The sequence below is a fragment of the Rhinolophus sinicus genome, chromosome 1 (genome assembly GCF_057876585.1).
Source record: "Rhinolophus sinicus isolate RSI-liver-muscle chromosome 1, RSI-T2T, whole genome shotgun sequence".
NCBI lineage: Eukaryota > Metazoa > Chordata > Mammalia > Chiroptera > Rhinolophidae > Rhinolophus > Rhinolophus sinicus.
Window position 1 is genome coordinate 33654796 of NC_142501.1, and position 17740 is coordinate 33672535.

The window sequence follows — 17740 nt, forward strand, 5'->3', positions numbered from 1 at the left end:
TTTATTAAAATCAACTCACTTTTGTTGTCATTAATTATTAACTTTGATTTATCTAAATTTAATTTGTTGTCATGTTCCTTTCGAGACAATCTTGAAAACTATTGCTTCCATTCGTGCTATAATAGAAAAAAATATTAAACATAAGCAAACTAAAAATATAACGAAAATAACTGCTGTTCCAACAAACCTTCTAAAATATATCACTTTGAGCTAGTCAAATTTAGGTCATAGACTTTGTATCTTGACTTTAAAAAGGTGACTTTCCAGAAATTGTGATATTGGCAGTTAAACCAAATGTCATTTTATCTATACTGGAATTTTTGTTAAGTAAATGGTCCTTTAACAGTGACTGTCCTTACCTGATCTGACATACATTGTACATGTGGAGTTTTACTAGGCTTTCAGGGTTTAATCACTTTCCGAAATATAAAACTAAGTACAGCTATCAATGAATAGAGAGGTATTGTGCAATACTGAAGATTGCACAAATCTTCATGAAGATTCTTCATGATGTCACAGAAATTTTGCTACACAGATTCTTTAAACATCAGGACATCAACAAAGTTAAAGTAAGAGCATGTTCAAGGAACTGGGAAGAAAGGAATGCTGTTGTGGAAATTTTTAAAAGCAATATCAGCTTTAAGAATTACTCTTCCCCCCCCCCCCCCGAAAATAAAAATGATACAATAACTGAGAAAGAAGAGATGCTGGCAAAAATATTCAAAGATCGGCCGCACATACTGAATTCAACATCTGTGACTGTCATCATACTGTGCTAATACATGATTTAGAATTATAAGTTAATCCTTGTTAAATACCTGTCCTTTTTGGTTTCAAAAAATTCTCTGTTCCACACTTTTACATCTCCTATACATATTAGTATAATTTGTAAAACCTTAAAAGTGCTAATAATATCTCTCTATATGCCTCTTCTCGATTTTCAGCTTCAGTTAGGGTTCTGCTTTGCTCAAGCACTACTGCCTGGTAATGGTACCTAAATTGATTTTAAAACTATTCAAGCAGTACTCGTTTTATTCCTGTGTGGAGGGAAAAACCTTTAGTCCTATGTGCCTTGAATGATATTTGTATACTAACGGGCGCTACGGAGCTGGGGCTCACAGCAGTGCATGTAAATGAAGGATGAAGGCAAGCTTTCCTCTGACTCCTAATTTACGGAGAGAAGCCCTACGAGAGTTAAGTAAATCTGAGCTGGAAAGCATGATCAGAAAGAATCATGAAGAATAACATTCAAATCACTCACAGCATATAACAGTGGTCCCCACATTGAACTATTTGTACCTCTGGGTTCCTTCCAAGAGTACACAGGCATAGAAATCTTCCTCAAAATGAATGGTCTAACTTTAAACTTAACCTGCGTGAGAGGGATTGATTTCCTTTCCCTCTTCTACTTTCACCATTTCACCAATTATCCAGAATCTTATTTTGGTACATTGTCCTGGGGAGTAAAAAAAAAATCTCTGAGGGTCAAATAAAGGGAAAATCAAAATACTGGTTGGTGTTGGTATTGAGAACATTAATTACTCTAATAACCAGGTATCAAATCTGTTTGCCAGCCAGGTGTTTCCTAATCTTTAGTCTGAACAAAGTTAAGGGAAGAAATGATGTTACTGTCAGATAAAAGATCATAAAAAAAATCATTTTAAGAACTGATTGCTATGTTATATTTGGCATATAACTCAAAAGCACTTGAAACAATTGAATGGCATTACTATAGCTGAATTCTTCAATTCTCATGTGCTTATTTATACACAAGATATTTTTAGTACATAACATCTATAGAAACATCAACAAAGGAATGGTATTGATGTTGAACATTTTATTCTAGCAAAGGAAACTTCATCACAGATACACAAATTAGTATTGAAAACCAGCCCAATCCACCTATTTATCAAATGCATTTCTGTTTGATTACTTTTGTATGGTACTAATTTTCATGGTAACTAAATCTGGATGAAAATGTTTAATATGTTAAGCCTTAGAACTACAAGATACCGTTAAAATAAAATAATTATTTAAATACACAAACATATTATTTTGGACTTCCCTGACATTTCCAACAGGAAGCAGTGGATGGGGTGGCCTGCAGTTGTCACATACTTCTGTGAATTTGTTGACAATACTTCACTATCCCCTATGTTCCTTTCCTGGGGACAAGGTCTGTAGCAAAGAAGCAGAAATATGAAGGAGACAGAGCAAGACTGCAGTCAAAGGAAGTGCTAGGTAGTTTCTAAAATGACATATTTAACCAACAAAATGCATTGCCAACTGTTAACCATTAGCAAGTCACCCACCCAATAACTGGTGTTAATCTTGTCTAACCCGTCAAGATGAATTATGGGATAGTGCAGAGGAAATTCTGCAAGTCAGACTCTTGGGGAAAGTGATACTTGGTTCCAAAAGACTGAGACCAGATGGAAGCATATGTCACTTGGTAATGTTTAATTTAGTTAGTGTAGCAATGTCTCTAGTGAACCCAGAAGAAACAATACAATTTGACCTCTTTGAAAAATTATGAATCATTAACTTCAGAAAGTATTTATTATCACTCACATGTATTAAGGGACAAAATGTGTGGTCTGCCATAAATACAGTAAGAAAGAACATACATATTAATTTAGTATGCTAAATTAAATTAGTATTAATATTAGTGACAGATAAATAGTACAAGTGACCTCAGTCATGTTAATGAAATACTCAGGATTAATCATGTGTTCTATGTTATTTTTTGTGGGTTTTTTTTTTTAATGTTTTCATTGGCCCTCCCATCTGATGCAATTACAACTTCATGAACAATCTTAGATGCAGAGGTCAATTTTCAAACTGATGAATATGTACTTTTTTCTCTTAAACAGGTTTCCTCATTGGTGGCACTTACCTTTTACGAATTCAGATCACAAAAGATTCAGAGATCTAAATCATTACATGGAACAGATATTAAATGGACCGTATGAAGTTGCAAATGTATGTTACAATTGACTTTTATATTTTTGCATAAAATATTAACTACTACTGGAAATATTTTATTATAGTTTGTGATATCACTCTCCTGCAGTCATTCAACAAACACGCATGTGTGATATGTGTAAAATCTGAACAGGAAACTGAAACAGCAAAAAGGGTATGCAGCACCTTGGCCTCAAGTAACTTGAAGTAATATGTGATAAGTGGCCTATCAGGACTGCTTGGTGCCCTAGTGTTTTAGAGGATTAAGAATTACTTCTAACTGCGGGGATAGGAAAGTTTCAGGAAGGAGAGCATCTAAGCTGGGTCTTTAACACCAGGTAGGATATACAAAGAATTGGCCTAGGGAAGTGTTTCAAGTAGAAGCAAGTAATATAGAAAAGGTAGAATGGGGGGAAAAGGGGGAGCAGGGAATTGTATTAGTTTCTCTATTACTCAAAACAAATAAATAAAGAATAGTTTCTATTACTGGTGTGAAAAATTACTGCAAACTTGGTAGCTTAAAACCACACAAATCCATTTTCTTTCAATTCCGAAGGTCAGAAGCCCGGAAATGGGTTTTAGGGGACTAAACTTAAGGAGTTAGTAGACTGATTATTTCTGCAGACACTAGGAAAAACACCCATGCCCCTGGCTTTTCAGCTTCTAGAGACTGCATGCACTCCTTGGTTTGTATTCTCCCTAGCAATGGCACACTCCAACATCTGCTTCTGTCATCATGTCTCCTTCTCTGACTCTAACTCTGACCCTCCTGTGATTACCTGCGGCCCACCTGGGTAATCCAGGATAATCTCACCATTTCAAGATTCTTAATTTAATTTTATCTACAAAACCACTTTTGCCATATATGGTAACCTAGACACAGTTTCTGGGAATTGGGATGTGCACGTCTGGGGAGGGCCATTATTCTATCACAGAGAGATGGGACAACGTGCAAGGATACAATTCAGTTGGATCTCAGCATTCTTGCGAGGAAGCTGTGAGAGGAAGGTTAAAGCCGACAAGGAGGTCAGGGCCAGGTTGCCAGGAGCTAAAGCTAAGCCTTAGAGAGTAGAGAGGAAGTGAAAACTGTAAGAAGGATAACAACGTTCCTCACCACTCTGGCAGATTTGGCCCTCCTTATTAGGCTGGGATTACGTTCTTTTTATTTTTTAGCCATTTACATTGTAACATGTAACATGCATCCAGAAAAATCTACCAAAGAAAGTTAATGATGATGGAAACTCTTGTGGAACAATGCAGTAGTTTCAAACGCGTGTGAAAATTCTTCACCACCCTCCCATCAATAAGAGGATCTTATGTCCCCCATCTTGAACCCAAGAGGGCCTTTGTGATTTCCTCATTAAATAGAATTTGATGAAAGTGATGCTTCATGGCTTCCAAGTTAGGTTAGAAAAGGCCATGCAGCTTCTGCCAATTTCTCTTGTGATATTCACTATGGGAGCCTTCAGCTGCCATGTAAGAAACTGAGCTACTCGGAGTCTGCCAGGCGGAGAAACAACACAGAGAGATCAAATAGAGAGATGTCCAAGAAACACAGCTGTTCTGGTGCCCAGCTGAGGTTCCAGCCTACAGCCAGCATCAACCTCACAGTCTTGTGAGTGAATGACTCCAGCCCCAACCACCAAATGACTGCTTAAATCAGTAGAGACCTCGAGCAGAACCACTGTAGGTGAGCCCAGTCACATCCAGAACTGAGAGACAATAATCTAAAATGACTGTTGCTTAAACCAACAATGAAGTGATAGGCCACCTAAGCCGTCTGTATTTTCATTGTTGTACAGTATTCTATTATGTGAATATATTACAATTCACTTGTAGATTCCTCTCTACACAGACATATGGAATCTTTCCAATTTGGAGTTATTACAAATAACATTGCTATGAACATTCTTTTACATGTATGTCTCCTAATGCACACGTTGGTCATATACCTAGGAATAGAATTTCTTGATTGTAGGATATCCTTGTTATGTTTTTTTTCTACTCTCTGGAAGAGTTTGTATAAAATTAGTTTTATTTCTTTAATTTGTAAAGCCATGTAGGTCTGGAGATTTAATTTATTTAAGAATTATAAGGAAATTCACATTTTCTATTTTTTCCTTAGGTCTGTATGTTAAGTTATAGTTTTCTAGGAATTTTTTTCTAATTTATTGGCATAAAGTTACTTATAGTATTCTCTCATAATCCTTTTAACTTTTATAGGATCTGTTCACTCTTCCATTCTTCAGGTATGTCATTTACTGATCAGTCTTGCCATGGGATTATGAATTTTACTCATCTTTGCAAAGAATGAAATGGGGGATTTATTGATCCTCTCTATTGTATTATTTTTCTATCACAGTCTTAAAAATCTTTATTATTTCCTTTCTTCTGCTTCCTTTGGTTATACTTTGCTGTTCTGTTTATAATATCCTGAGAAAGTTATTTCACTTGTTTATTTTCAACCTGTACATTTGGCCTCCAGGTATCCTATTATATTACTGATTTTTAGCAAATATGGACTCAAGAACATTGTGCTACAATATTATTTCCAGGTTGACAGACTCTCAGCTGGAGATGATGTTTGCTATCAAAGGACAAGTGCCTGAGCACTTAAGGAAGTATACTTAATTCCGAGTGAGGGAGAGAAGGCATCCCACACAGTATGGCACTCAACTTGTTATTGAAGGGCAAATAGGAGGTAGTAAGTAGAAATTGGGACAAAGCTGTGCTAGACTAAGGGAACTGCAAGGACAAAGCATCCATTAAAGTTACATGCTTTCCTCTTCTTCAGTAGCTGAGACCACTCAGTGACTATCTTCATTCAATGTTTGCCCATATAGAGCACTGTTACAAACTCACCAATACTAAATAAATATTGTTAAAAGAATAATAACAGAATCATTAGCGAATATTAACCTATGGGATTCATGTTGTTGTTTTAAACCCTAAAGGGATTGAAAGGTTGCATCTGAAAAGTATTTAGCAGTGGTCTCATTTATTCTTATATCTTACCAGTTTTTTTTTTCTTTTAAAAAAATTAGCTCATTCTTCCAAAACATGTAATTTATATATTTATACATTTTATACATAAACTACTAAATTAATAAGTAATAAATATTTTTAAATTTGTAAAAAAGCAGAAAAATTGGAAAAAAGTTAGAAGTTACAAAATAAATATTAATGTAATTTTGATATTTTTTCCTCACTCCAATGTCTAGTCCCACCTGAACCCCATGACAGTGACCTCTGGCTTGACAGAAAACAATCTTGGGAATCCTGCTAGTTGCCAGCCTGGGGACAAGCTCCACTGGTCACCTAGTAGCATGACCAGGAGCACTGCCACGCCATGCTCATGGAGGATAATCAAGGCAACTTAATTTATTTTATTAAGTTTCAAGCCCTTTTTGCATACTCAGGAACATAGAACGCTGATGAATTTTAATGCTCTCTACTAATCTAACATTCTCTGAGGGTCACATCCACTCACTTAAGCCATAGTCAATGAATATGGCAGTTGTCTGTATGGGAAAGAGCTGAGGGGATGGTGGATGGGATTGTCATCTTTGCACACTGAGGGATGCCTTACTGATTATATATACACAAAGCTGTTTTAAAGACTACGCCTATCAGGAAAACTGACAAGAGATCTAGTAACCATTAAAGTGTCAGGTTTAAGCCTATTTAGGCAGAGTCAAGTAAGTGCAAAGTGGAGAGGCTTCTAATTGCTGGTCCTAGTGTGAATAGGACAAATATTGAGATCTGTCTTCATATGGTAGCAGGCCATCAGTGGGGAACTCCTAAAAGTATTTGTCCACAGGATGGGTTCAAGTGTTAGCAGACTACGTTTACGAGAGAGGAAAGCAAAGGAGTCAGGTATATACAGGTAGGGGAGACTTGCAAAGGAGCAATTTAAATGTAGTACAGCAAGGGTTAATGAATATTCTAGCTCATCACAGTCATTGCTGCATAGACAGATGAACAAAACCACCAGACATTGTGCTCACAGTTTTCATTATATTCACTTTCCTAATGTGCTAAATTAAAGTGCTATTGTAGAGACCCCAAGAAGAGGTGTTTTTATATCGTTTTGTGTTGTTTTCATCTCTACTGGTTAGTAACTAGGGAAAAGAAGGCTAAAGAAAGTTTAGGTACCACATTGTTTTTATGTTGGATGAATTAAGGTCTAGTATTTGAGTGGGCAAAAAAATAGAGGAGAAGAGGCAGTTATATCATCAAACATGAGATACTACCGTGAAATTACAGATCCTAGAAATGCTACAAGTGGGAATATGTTGCCATCTTCTAATACTGGACTTCCAAGGAGGGAATCCCATTTTGTCCTCTACAAGTTTCATATGAAAGAAACCTGGTATTATAAGTGTGATTTCTCCTAAAGTAACACCCACTAATTAATTTAATTGAATTTTGCACGGTGAGTATTTAAAGTACAAAAAAAAAAAAAAAAAAGCCTTCCTGAGTGTAAAACCTACATCTCACTTATCAGTTGTCCTTTCCGTACTACAAAAATAAAGTGGTGCTATATTAACAAAAGTCAAATCAACAAAAATTGAATGTGTGCACAGGCGTATTAGCTGCTGCTTTTATAAACTGCTGTCTCAATCACTCAGCAAATGGGTATTAGTTACCTATATTGTATATTCTCTGCCAGGGGTGCCAGAAGAGTACCAGGGTACAAAAGACTATCAATTGTTTCAGAATAACTTGCAGAGGTTTTAAAAACGTATGTTCTAAAGCTCCATCCTTAGACATGCTAGTTCTATAGGTAGAGGGTGATATCTAGGTATCTGTGTTAGTTTTTCAGAACCCAAGTGACCCAGATGCACAGCCAAGTTTAGGAAATTCTACTCCAGAAAGTAGAAAGCTGAATCAGACATGGTTGCTGCCCTAAGGAGATAAAGTCTTTGTCAATATTCTATGTTGATGTGTGCCTGTGGCCTCATAAAGTCTTCAATAACTTTCCACATTGGATGTTTCTTTTCCTTATTCCTAAGGAACTTCATGGATCTTGATACAATACTCATTATGCATATGGGAATAGAACAATAATAATTTGACAGGGATGTCATCAGACATGGATTAACACTAACCAGCAGTGTGACCTGACTAACCACCCAGGTTTTCTGGGTTACACAATGTGCTCAGCTTTCAATGATCTTCAAATAGATTAAGATTTTTAAAGTTTTGTATTATTGATACAGTTCTTCACTCTCCTCATATATATTAACAAAGTAATCTACAAAAACATTAAAATCTATAAAGCCAGGGATGTAACATAAATATTTGTATTAATTTAAGTGATATATAACTAGCTTAGAGGAAGTTTTTATTCATACATGAGTTTTCTCTTCTAATAAAATAAGAGATTCAAAGTAAATTTATAGTGTTTGTGCCAAATATTCCTGTGATAGGATAAGCCTCATTTCTGGCCCTAGAAAAATCCTTCTAAAAATACTTTTCTTCTTTCCTAGTTGCTTGTCATACATCAATATAAGAAAAGTAAATCCTATTAGGTCCATACACAGAAACTCACATTCTATTTTTAGTTCTGTGGTACATTTATTTGTAACTATATAAAAATATTTTGCATCACTATATGTAACTTTGTAAAGATGTAAAAATTTTAATCGAGCACTTACTATGTATAACCCTCTCGAGTAAGAGCTTTAAATTGGTTACAGAGCACAAATTGGAGAGATTAAAATAATGCAATATATACTTTACTCTCAATGAGTTTATAATATGGTGACATATATGACATGAACATAAGTAATATATAGCAGTGGATGGAAAAGGAGATAAAGGAAGTAGAAGATGCAGGCTGAATATGAAACTGGAAAAACCTTAACTTGCTAAAAGCAAATATTATTATGTGCTTTTCTAGGGGTATCCTCAATTGTAAGTCTTGTTTTTGTGTCAAGGAAATGAGATAAATAGGCTGCTTTAAAGTCCAGTAACAGGTAATTAGGTTTCGGAGTCAAGCTAGGTGGGAATTCTCTGGGGTTGGTCTAAAGACACAAGAGCAGCCCTGACAGAGGGGTGCCTATATATCTGAGTCAGTCTCTCTCTCTCTCTCTCTCTCTCTCTCCCTCTCTCTCTCTCTCACACACACACACACACACACACACACACACACACAATCTGTCAATAAAAAAAAAAGACATAAATGGCCGGCCACAATTATAGACTACCCCAGTAACTCTTCTAATGAGATTTCAAGCACCAGTTTAAACATCCTAGTCCCGTATTTCCCTGGCTTTCGTTTGTTTCTTTTTACTCTCTTCTCTTGAACTGATAGAAACATTTTTTTCTCCTTTCAGTGTTTGCAGTTTCATTCTAAGAGCAAATTATAGTTGTGACAACAAGAATTCCTTTTGCTTCTTTAAATTCTGCTGTTTTGGTGCAACTGTGTTGTGAACTGAATACGATCTGTATAAAGAGCAATAGGACTATGTGATAAAACTGTAGTAAAGGGTTGCAGTTGCTAAACAAATGTTTATACACATTTGAGTTTAGCCGAGATATACAAACAGCAGTTGTATGTAAATTTTATGAAGCCATATTAATTGTGACTTTTAGCTCTTCTCAGTATTGTTGCTCCTTTCTAGAAGTCCCTTAAAATAAGAAATGATATCACTTAAGAAATGATACCTGCTTTTTTAAAGAAGAAATCAAATGTCAAAATAAATCCAAATGGGTGAATCCTATCTTAATAGTGAGCATATGTTTCTTGTTCCCTGCTTGTTAAACCCAGATGTTAATTACTACATTTGTCACTACATTGCTCTTTTCCTATTTAGAGCTGGTTGAGATTATGTTGCCGGCAGGATAAATGTCATATGTGTACCATCAATAAAACCAAGATTATTTTTCAGAGTCTGGTAAAATACTGATGATATTTTTAAAATAGAATTATAAAAGATTCTCTAGAAGTTCACTATTTTTCATAGTGTCATTCTTCCATGTAACTCCAACACGAATATAATAGGTTGAACTACATTAAAGACTGGACGTTCTGACCAGCTACTTTATGAAAAAGGCAGTAAAATACAATTGCTGTTCAATTTTTATTTAAAACTCTTAAGGGAATTCATTTTTAAATTCACATTTTACAGCACTTCATAGTGTTTGAGAGAGAGATTTAGCTTATTGTTTTAACTCGCTAAAACTAAATCTTGCAGCCAATTCTAGATGTTGGCTGGTCAGTTAATAAATGAGAATTTTTAATATGTTATTTTAAAGAAGGAAAAAACTTGATCTCAGTGTTATATTACATTACTTCTGATCTTTGCAAGTACTTGAACTCTCTGTTGTCTTTAAGAACAGAGTACATTCATATGATATAGGAAAAACACTTAGGTTTTCAACAACTTTGAATTGATCAACTATTTCAAAAATTAATAATTTTAAATTACAAATGACTTAATAATATAATTGGCAAACAAAATATTAATAAGAGCTCTGAACTTAAAATATAAACTGATGCAGATTTTAATTTAAAATTGCTCAAATGGCTTTCAAATTGGTCTTTATTGAATGAATTTTTATTTGAACAGCACATTATTAGACATTAAAAATCTCATATTAGTTAAACATCTATTCTAGCAAAGGAAAAATATATATAACCTGATGGAGCATTTAATATAGCCTAATGCATTTACCTGGACCATTGTTATCAGTGACCAATAACTTCAGAGTCTCCACAACAAATCCCAACCATTTACCAATTTATTCACCAAATACATAGGGTTCTACATAAAAATGATGTTCCAGATAGTTAACAAGTGTTAGGGCAAAGGGACTAACCAATTAGTATGAGTGCCAGCTACTTATCCACCTTTATGGCCATAGAAGCTTGCATTGATTGGATATTTGCTCTGTTGGAGAACATTGTAGGAAGAGCATTAGGGAATGGAAGCAAACAGGAGTCTGGAGCTAAAAACACTGTTTGAGTTGCCTATGAGACTTGTAAGTAGAGATGTCAAATGGAAAGTTGAATGTCTTGAGGGGACAAGACAGGATGGAAATATAAATCTTGGAGTTGTCAACAAAGAATTGTTTTTCAAAGCAATGAGACTAGATGAGATTACTTAGGGTGAAAATGTAAATGTAAAAGAAGTCTGAGGACTAAACCATGCAGCACACCAATTTTACAGTTTAAGAAGAGAGAAAAGCATCAACAAAAGAGACAGAAGGAGCAATCTGTTGGAAGCCAGAAGAACGCAGTACCTGGAATCCAAGAGAAGAAATGATTTCAAGGAAGAAGGAATGATCAGCTGTTTCAAATGCTACTGATGTGTCAAAATTTGAGAATTAACCACTAGATTTAGCAAAATGGGCATCATTGGTGAATTTAACAAAAACAGTTTGATGGGACTGTTAGAGGCAAAAACCAGATTAGAATGGATTCAAAAGAGAATATGAGGAAAGGAATCTAGGCTAGAAATAGAAAACAATTATTTCAAGAGCTTTGCTCTAAGGATGAACAAGAAAAAATATTGTGTAGGGCAATGTAAGTCAAGGATTTTGTTTATTGAAATATGTAGATTATAGCATATCTGTATGCTGGTAGGAAGATCCTTTGAAGAAGCAAAACTTGATGATGCAAGGGAAAATTAGAACTTAGGAAGAAACCAGAAGTGACCTTGAGTAAAGAAGAGGTCATGGGATCTAGTGCCCAAATCAGTCTCAAATTATAGCACGCAGTCCACCCATGTAAAGAAAGGGCTGAGGTGAGATAAGATGATAGATGTGTTCGTGAAAGCTTATAGAAATTCTTCTGTTTGTTTTTTTCTTTTTTTTTTCCATCAACAAGAAGACCAGCCTTGAGCAGATTGAAAGAGATGGAAAGTGTGTTGGCATTTTGAGGAGTGAGGATAAGGTATTACTAAATAGTCTTGTAGGTGAATAGAAGAATAAATGAACTAGTGATACGTGTAGAATTACCAGAAAATCCTGAACACCAACTTGAAAATAGTGGTCATAAGGTATCAGTAAGACCAGTAAGCGTGGTTGAGTACTTTTTCTCCAGCAATATTCAGCAGGCCTGTTACAATTGCAGAGTTGGCAGAGAGTAACCAGAGTTGGGTATTTTGCCAAGTGAATTATAAAATAAGGGAGAGAGGGCCAAAGGAGTTGAAAGGAGTATGAAAGGGAGTCATTGTAAGTATTAGGTTGGTGCCAAAGTAATTGCAGTTTTTGCAATGATTTTTAACCTTTTAAACCACAGTTAGTTTTGCACCAACCTAATATCAACCATGGGAACCAAATTGGCCGAGGAGGGACATGAGAATATGAAAGTGGTTAGGGCCAGTGAAAAGGTCTTAGAGTCAACAGATTGTTTGAGTTTTGTAACTAGAGGGTATGAGCTAGAATGAAGGGAGATGGCAGTTGTAGACTGGAAGGTTAGAAATCAAGATAATGGAAAGACTTCAGTCACTGGTCAAGACAAAATCAAGGAGATAGGAGTGAGTGGCTGAGTAGGATGGAGAAGAAGATCATTGTACAAGAGGAATTTGAAAACAAAAAATCTTCCATAAGGAAGGATGATTTGTGTGAATATTACAATAACTGTGAATTATGATGAACACCAGTAGAGAAAAGACAATATTCCCGAGTTAAAAGTGTTCAAGAAATGAATGCCAATGACCTAGATTAGAAATCAATAGACAAGTGCAACAACAAAGCAGAAAGGGTGGTATAGTCGGTAGACACGATATTCAAAGCAGGCATTTTTATAAAGGAAGAAAGAATGAAAGAAGTACAAGGAGACACAAGGAAGATACCTACCCCACCACCAGGATGAGGGTTATAAAGAGAATGAGAGAGAGCACAAGTACCATTTCAGAGACTTAAAAAGAAAGCAGAATGGAATGCTCAGAGAACACATTATGTTGAGCATATGAGGAATTTTGCTGATGATACTCTCCAAGAATAGCTGCTGTGTTTTTTTTTCTTTCCTCCACAATGCTGCACTGTCATCTTTCAAAAAAAAAATCTGATCATGATGCTTTTCTGTTTGAAATTTATCAGTAGGTCACAGGACCTTTACGTTTATGCAGAAGACTGGCATCCTCTAGGACTCCTATAAGCTCTCTATAGCCACATCTCCCACCTGTTTCTATATTCCCTCTGCACTTCTGTAAGCCATTGGCAGTGGTATCACAGGTGGGCTTGGGCTTACTGACACACCCTATCAGGTTTTTGGTTTTTTTGGTACTAATTTTAATTAGTCAACCACTTATGCTATCTGGTGTTCAGTATTCTCAGTTCTAGAATAAAGTAATAAAGTAGTCACATTCAGATGTTCCCCCAACCCCCGGGAAACAATGACCATTTGAAGAATTTTTAAGTAGAAAAGCAACATTCTTCATAATGTAAGAATCTCCTAGGTATTTCAAGACATTTAGGATAAATGGCCTTGCCCATGAATTGCCAACTGTACCCTCCAGTCACTGAGACAACCAAAAGCATACCCACATATTTTCTAAACACCTATTATAGGGCACCTAGATAAAATACAAGCTGCCTAATTAAATTTGAAATTGAGATAAACAAATAATTTTTTGTATAATTATGTTGCAAATGTTGCATGAACAGCCTCTGTTTTTATTTGCTATAGCTGCCAGGTCTACACATGAGGAGCCATGCTGAGTAGAATTATATTTAAAGACAATGTAAAAATGGCACCCTCAGCGTCGCTCAATATATAACCTACACAATTAAATGTAGCCACACTGCTTAGGGGTCAATACAAACCCAATACAAACACTAGCCCACATTATTAGTGAGAACAATTGCAGGACTAGCATTTCTGTAATTCTCCAAAATACCCAGTGGGGCAATGTGCTAAAAAGCTGCAGGATGCATGCACATAAGTAAAGCCCAATCTGAGAAAAAATTTAAATTGATTATCTTGAGACCCAATATTACTTTTTCTACCTTCTTCATTTTTTTTAAAAAATGTCTCTCTACATTGAGACTAGGTCATGTTTGTCCTTGAGAATGAAAACAATATTGCTACATTAAGGAATTAGTATTTAGTATGTCATCTGCACCCAAAATTACAAATAAGGATTTCAAGGATATGACAATGTAAAAACAGGGAATAATTAGCTATTGGTGACATTTTAGACACTAATTGGGAAGATATTCTGCCTACTACTGAAGTTTAATAACCACTGGGTGGTGGGGTCAAAATGTCGCCAGAGAAGAATAATTGATGAGTTGTCAAAAGGCCAAAGAAGTTCAAGTTTCCTTCACCAAATTCTGCACAGACTAAAGTTTAAGCTTTCTAAATAAATTAATTAATTAATTAATTAATTAATTAAATTAAATAAAAAACTTGATTTGGTCAGCTCCTGAATATAGACACATTTCTTGAGGACACATTCTTATTAAACAAGATCATAAGAGATCAATACATAGAGATCAAAACTGATAATTACAATGATTCATAAAACTGCTACATCAATAAGAATATTTGCATTAGAAAACCAATGTATTCCATATCTGATGACAGATCTGTTTCTGTTAACAAATATTTATTAAGAAGAAATACTGTATTAGGCATGAGTGAATAAATAATAATCACTGCTCTTGGTATCTCAAAGACTAGGTTAACAAGAATAGGAAAGAGATCATGTGATTAACCTTGGGCAAATGGGGGGATAGGTGTAGAAAGGATGGAGAAAGAAACATGTAGGAAGACAAGGAGGTAAGACAGCATGACACACTTGAGGAAATAAATATAATTTAGCATAGGTCAGCATAAAGTACTAAAAGAGAAATGGAGATAGGTGAAGATAGGGAAATGAACAAGACCCCAGTTAAGCTTTGTTAAGCAGTTGCTGTTTTTCTTAAGAGCATTGGGGAGCCATGTTTTAAGCAGTTAATAGATTTTTATTTTGAAAGATTAATTTGGCAATTGTGTAGAGAATAGACTGGACTATAGGGTTGTAGGATAAGAGTTGGGAACCCCTGCTGGAACTTAAATGAGAAGTGATGATGCTAGAACTAGGAAGATGGCAGTAAACCTGGAATGAATAAATGGATAGGTGACATATTTATGAGGTGAAATCCATAGGACTTAGCAATTAATTTTATGTGTGAGGTAAGGGAAAAAGGAGAGTCCAAAAACATACACATTATTCTGAGCCTGGATACAGGAGAAGTAGCAAATTGAGGGGGGAAAGTAGTGCACTTTAGGGTTTTAGTTGTCTTTAGAACAGTCAAGGGAGACAATAATCAGGCATTTTGATATAGAAGGCTAAGGCTCAGAAGATAGATCTGGGATAGTTTAAATGTGTACATCATATAGAAGCCACCAAGAAGCATAACATCACCCAGAAAGAATGTGCTGGAGTAATGAGATGCGCCTAGAAGTGAGAGACACAAAAACTTAAATTATAAGCAAAAACTAAGGATCCTGAAAAGAAGTCTAAGAGGTGGCAGGTCTAATGGAAGAAAAACTGGGAGGACATAGCAAAATAACCAAATGAAGAGTATTTCACTAAAAATGAAGTATCTATATAAGCCAAGAAAATCCCCATTGGATTTGTGTAAAAGAGAAAGTTTGTTAGAAATGATTCTTAAAGGCATTTTCAGAGGACAATTAGTGGCAAAACCTGAGTATGGTAGATCGTAAAGTGAGTAATAGTTGAACAAATGGAACCAATATGAGTGCTGACAACTCTTCCCACGAGTTTGTTTGCACTGAAGAGAAAAATAACTCTGGATTTGAAAGCTCCATTACTGACAAGAAATTATTTATTTGTGAGTATATTTTGTTTGATTTGATTCATCTGTTTGCTAGTTATTAAAGTGGAGAGGGTTGACCATACATCATACAGATAAGAAAGAAAGGAACATGAACATTAATTAAAGTATGATTGGAATATTCTACAAGGTTCCTGAGGAGGAAGGAATAGTATCCAGGTCATAGATGAAGCATTCAGCATTGGATTGCTAAGGCCACCATAACAGCATACCACAAATGGGATGCCTTAAACAACAGAAATATATTGTCTCACAGTTCTGGAAACTGGAAATCTGAAATCAAGGTGTCTCCACTGTTGATTCCTTCTGACAGCTGTGAGAGAACAATCTGTTCCAGGCCTCTCTCCTTGGCTTGTAGATGGCTATCTTCTCCCTGTATCTGTTCATACATCTTCCCTCTATGAGTAACTGTTTAAATTTCCCCTTTTTAGATGGACATTGGTAATATTGGATTAGGGGCACACCTCCACCAGTATGACCTCATCCTAACTTAACTAATTACATTTGCAAGTACCCTATTTTCAAATAAGGTCACATTTTGAGGTGCTATGGGTTAGGACTTCCATATGTGAATTTGGGGTGAATACAATTCAACCTATAACAGGTTGGAAAAGAAATACTGCTTTCATTATAAAAAGGAAGGAAAGATAAAAGTTGGCTTTGTGAATCTATAGATTTTGTAGCAGGAAATTTAGAAGTTTCCATCTGCCTTTTATTTTCTCCAAAGTGGAGACAAAATCATTAACAGAGAAGGAGCCAGATTTGGAAGTTTATGTTTCCTGGGGGACATTTGAAAGAGCCATTGCACAGAATGAGAGAGAAGGCTGGCTAGGGAGAATGTCAGGCAGATTTGACATCAGCCTAAGGTAGGCAATGGAAATAATCATTTAGTGACGTCCTACAGATAATAGTATAGTCTCTCATGGAGAGAGCTGCTTTGGTTATACAGGTATAATGGCTTAAAACAAAATGTGTGCCTGTGTCACTAAGGAAAAGCTATTCTCAGATTCACTAGCTAGCCCATTCACTTGGAGCCCAAATTAAATGTCAATTTGTTTGTGATCATTCCAATTTAATAAAGAAGCATACTCATATCTCTGCACTAAAAATATACATAACTAGAATTTCTATTATAAACATTTTATAAAATCTGTTTCCTCCACTAGATTGTGTTCTGAGGAAGGGGATCACCTTATGCATCTTTCTGTCTCTACATATCCCCTAACATTCCTCAATGCCGGTGGTGTGGTCAGTACTCAGTGAGCATTCCTAGAATTGAACCTTGAAGAGTAATGGTTAATCACTAAGTGAACACTATGTCCTACTGAGATTGATTTTTCTCCCAAAGCTTTGTCCGTTGTCTATAAAAGTAAGGAATGAGATTCATGCATAATTGTAAAATTCAAGAATATAAACATTATGGTAATCTCCAAGAACAGAGCACATCACAGCTTCTTGAAAAAATGTAATCAGACGTCTAAACTCTTAAAAGTTTAGTTTAACTTATGGTAAAATTATAGCATTGACTTAATAAATATACTAACTTTTTTTTTTCTCTTTATGGGCTCTATAACAGGTATCTATTAACAAATAATTATATATTTGGGGTCAGCGTTTTCATATACCAGTGAAAAGGAATGATAAAATATTGGATATTAAGAAATATTATATGTTGTCTTGTTTTTCAGAGTGATTGTACACTTAGTTTCTTCCTCTCTGAGCCTGTGCAACAAACAATTGAAGAATCATCACCTTTGGATGCAGGCAAGTAATTTTATCATCATTACTATGCACAATTATTGGGTTTCAATATAATTGTGCAAAAAATATCACAACTATAATCTTTTTTCAATTTTCAAATTAAAATAACTTTTTAAGAGTAAGGCTTTAAAAGTCTTTTCTAACTATTTCCAAAGCTTTTTAACCCCTTAGAATATGTTTTTCAAGTTAAATGAAACTCAGATGTGTTTGTCAATTA

General features: G+C 35.3%; 1 protein-coding gene across 2 annotated transcripts in view; it reads left to right on the forward strand.

Moving 5' to 3' along the window:
- The window catches only part of PIK3C2G (phosphatidylinositol-4-phosphate 3-kinase catalytic subunit type 2 gamma), a 276739-nt gene that overhangs the window by 226969 nt on the left and 32030 nt on the right, over window positions 1-17740 (forward strand). The window contains exons 31-32 of one of the 2 annotated variants that reach the window (XM_088798218.1): window positions 2874-2982; window positions 17451-17526. In XM_088798218.1, coding sequence (XP_088654344.1) covers window positions 2874-2982; window positions 17451-17526 — 185 coding nt within the window. Of the gene's footprint in view, window positions 1-2081; window positions 2376-2873; window positions 2983-17450; window positions 17527-17740 lie in introns of those variants that run through there. The other variant, XM_088798212.1, reaches the window with a different exon arrangement.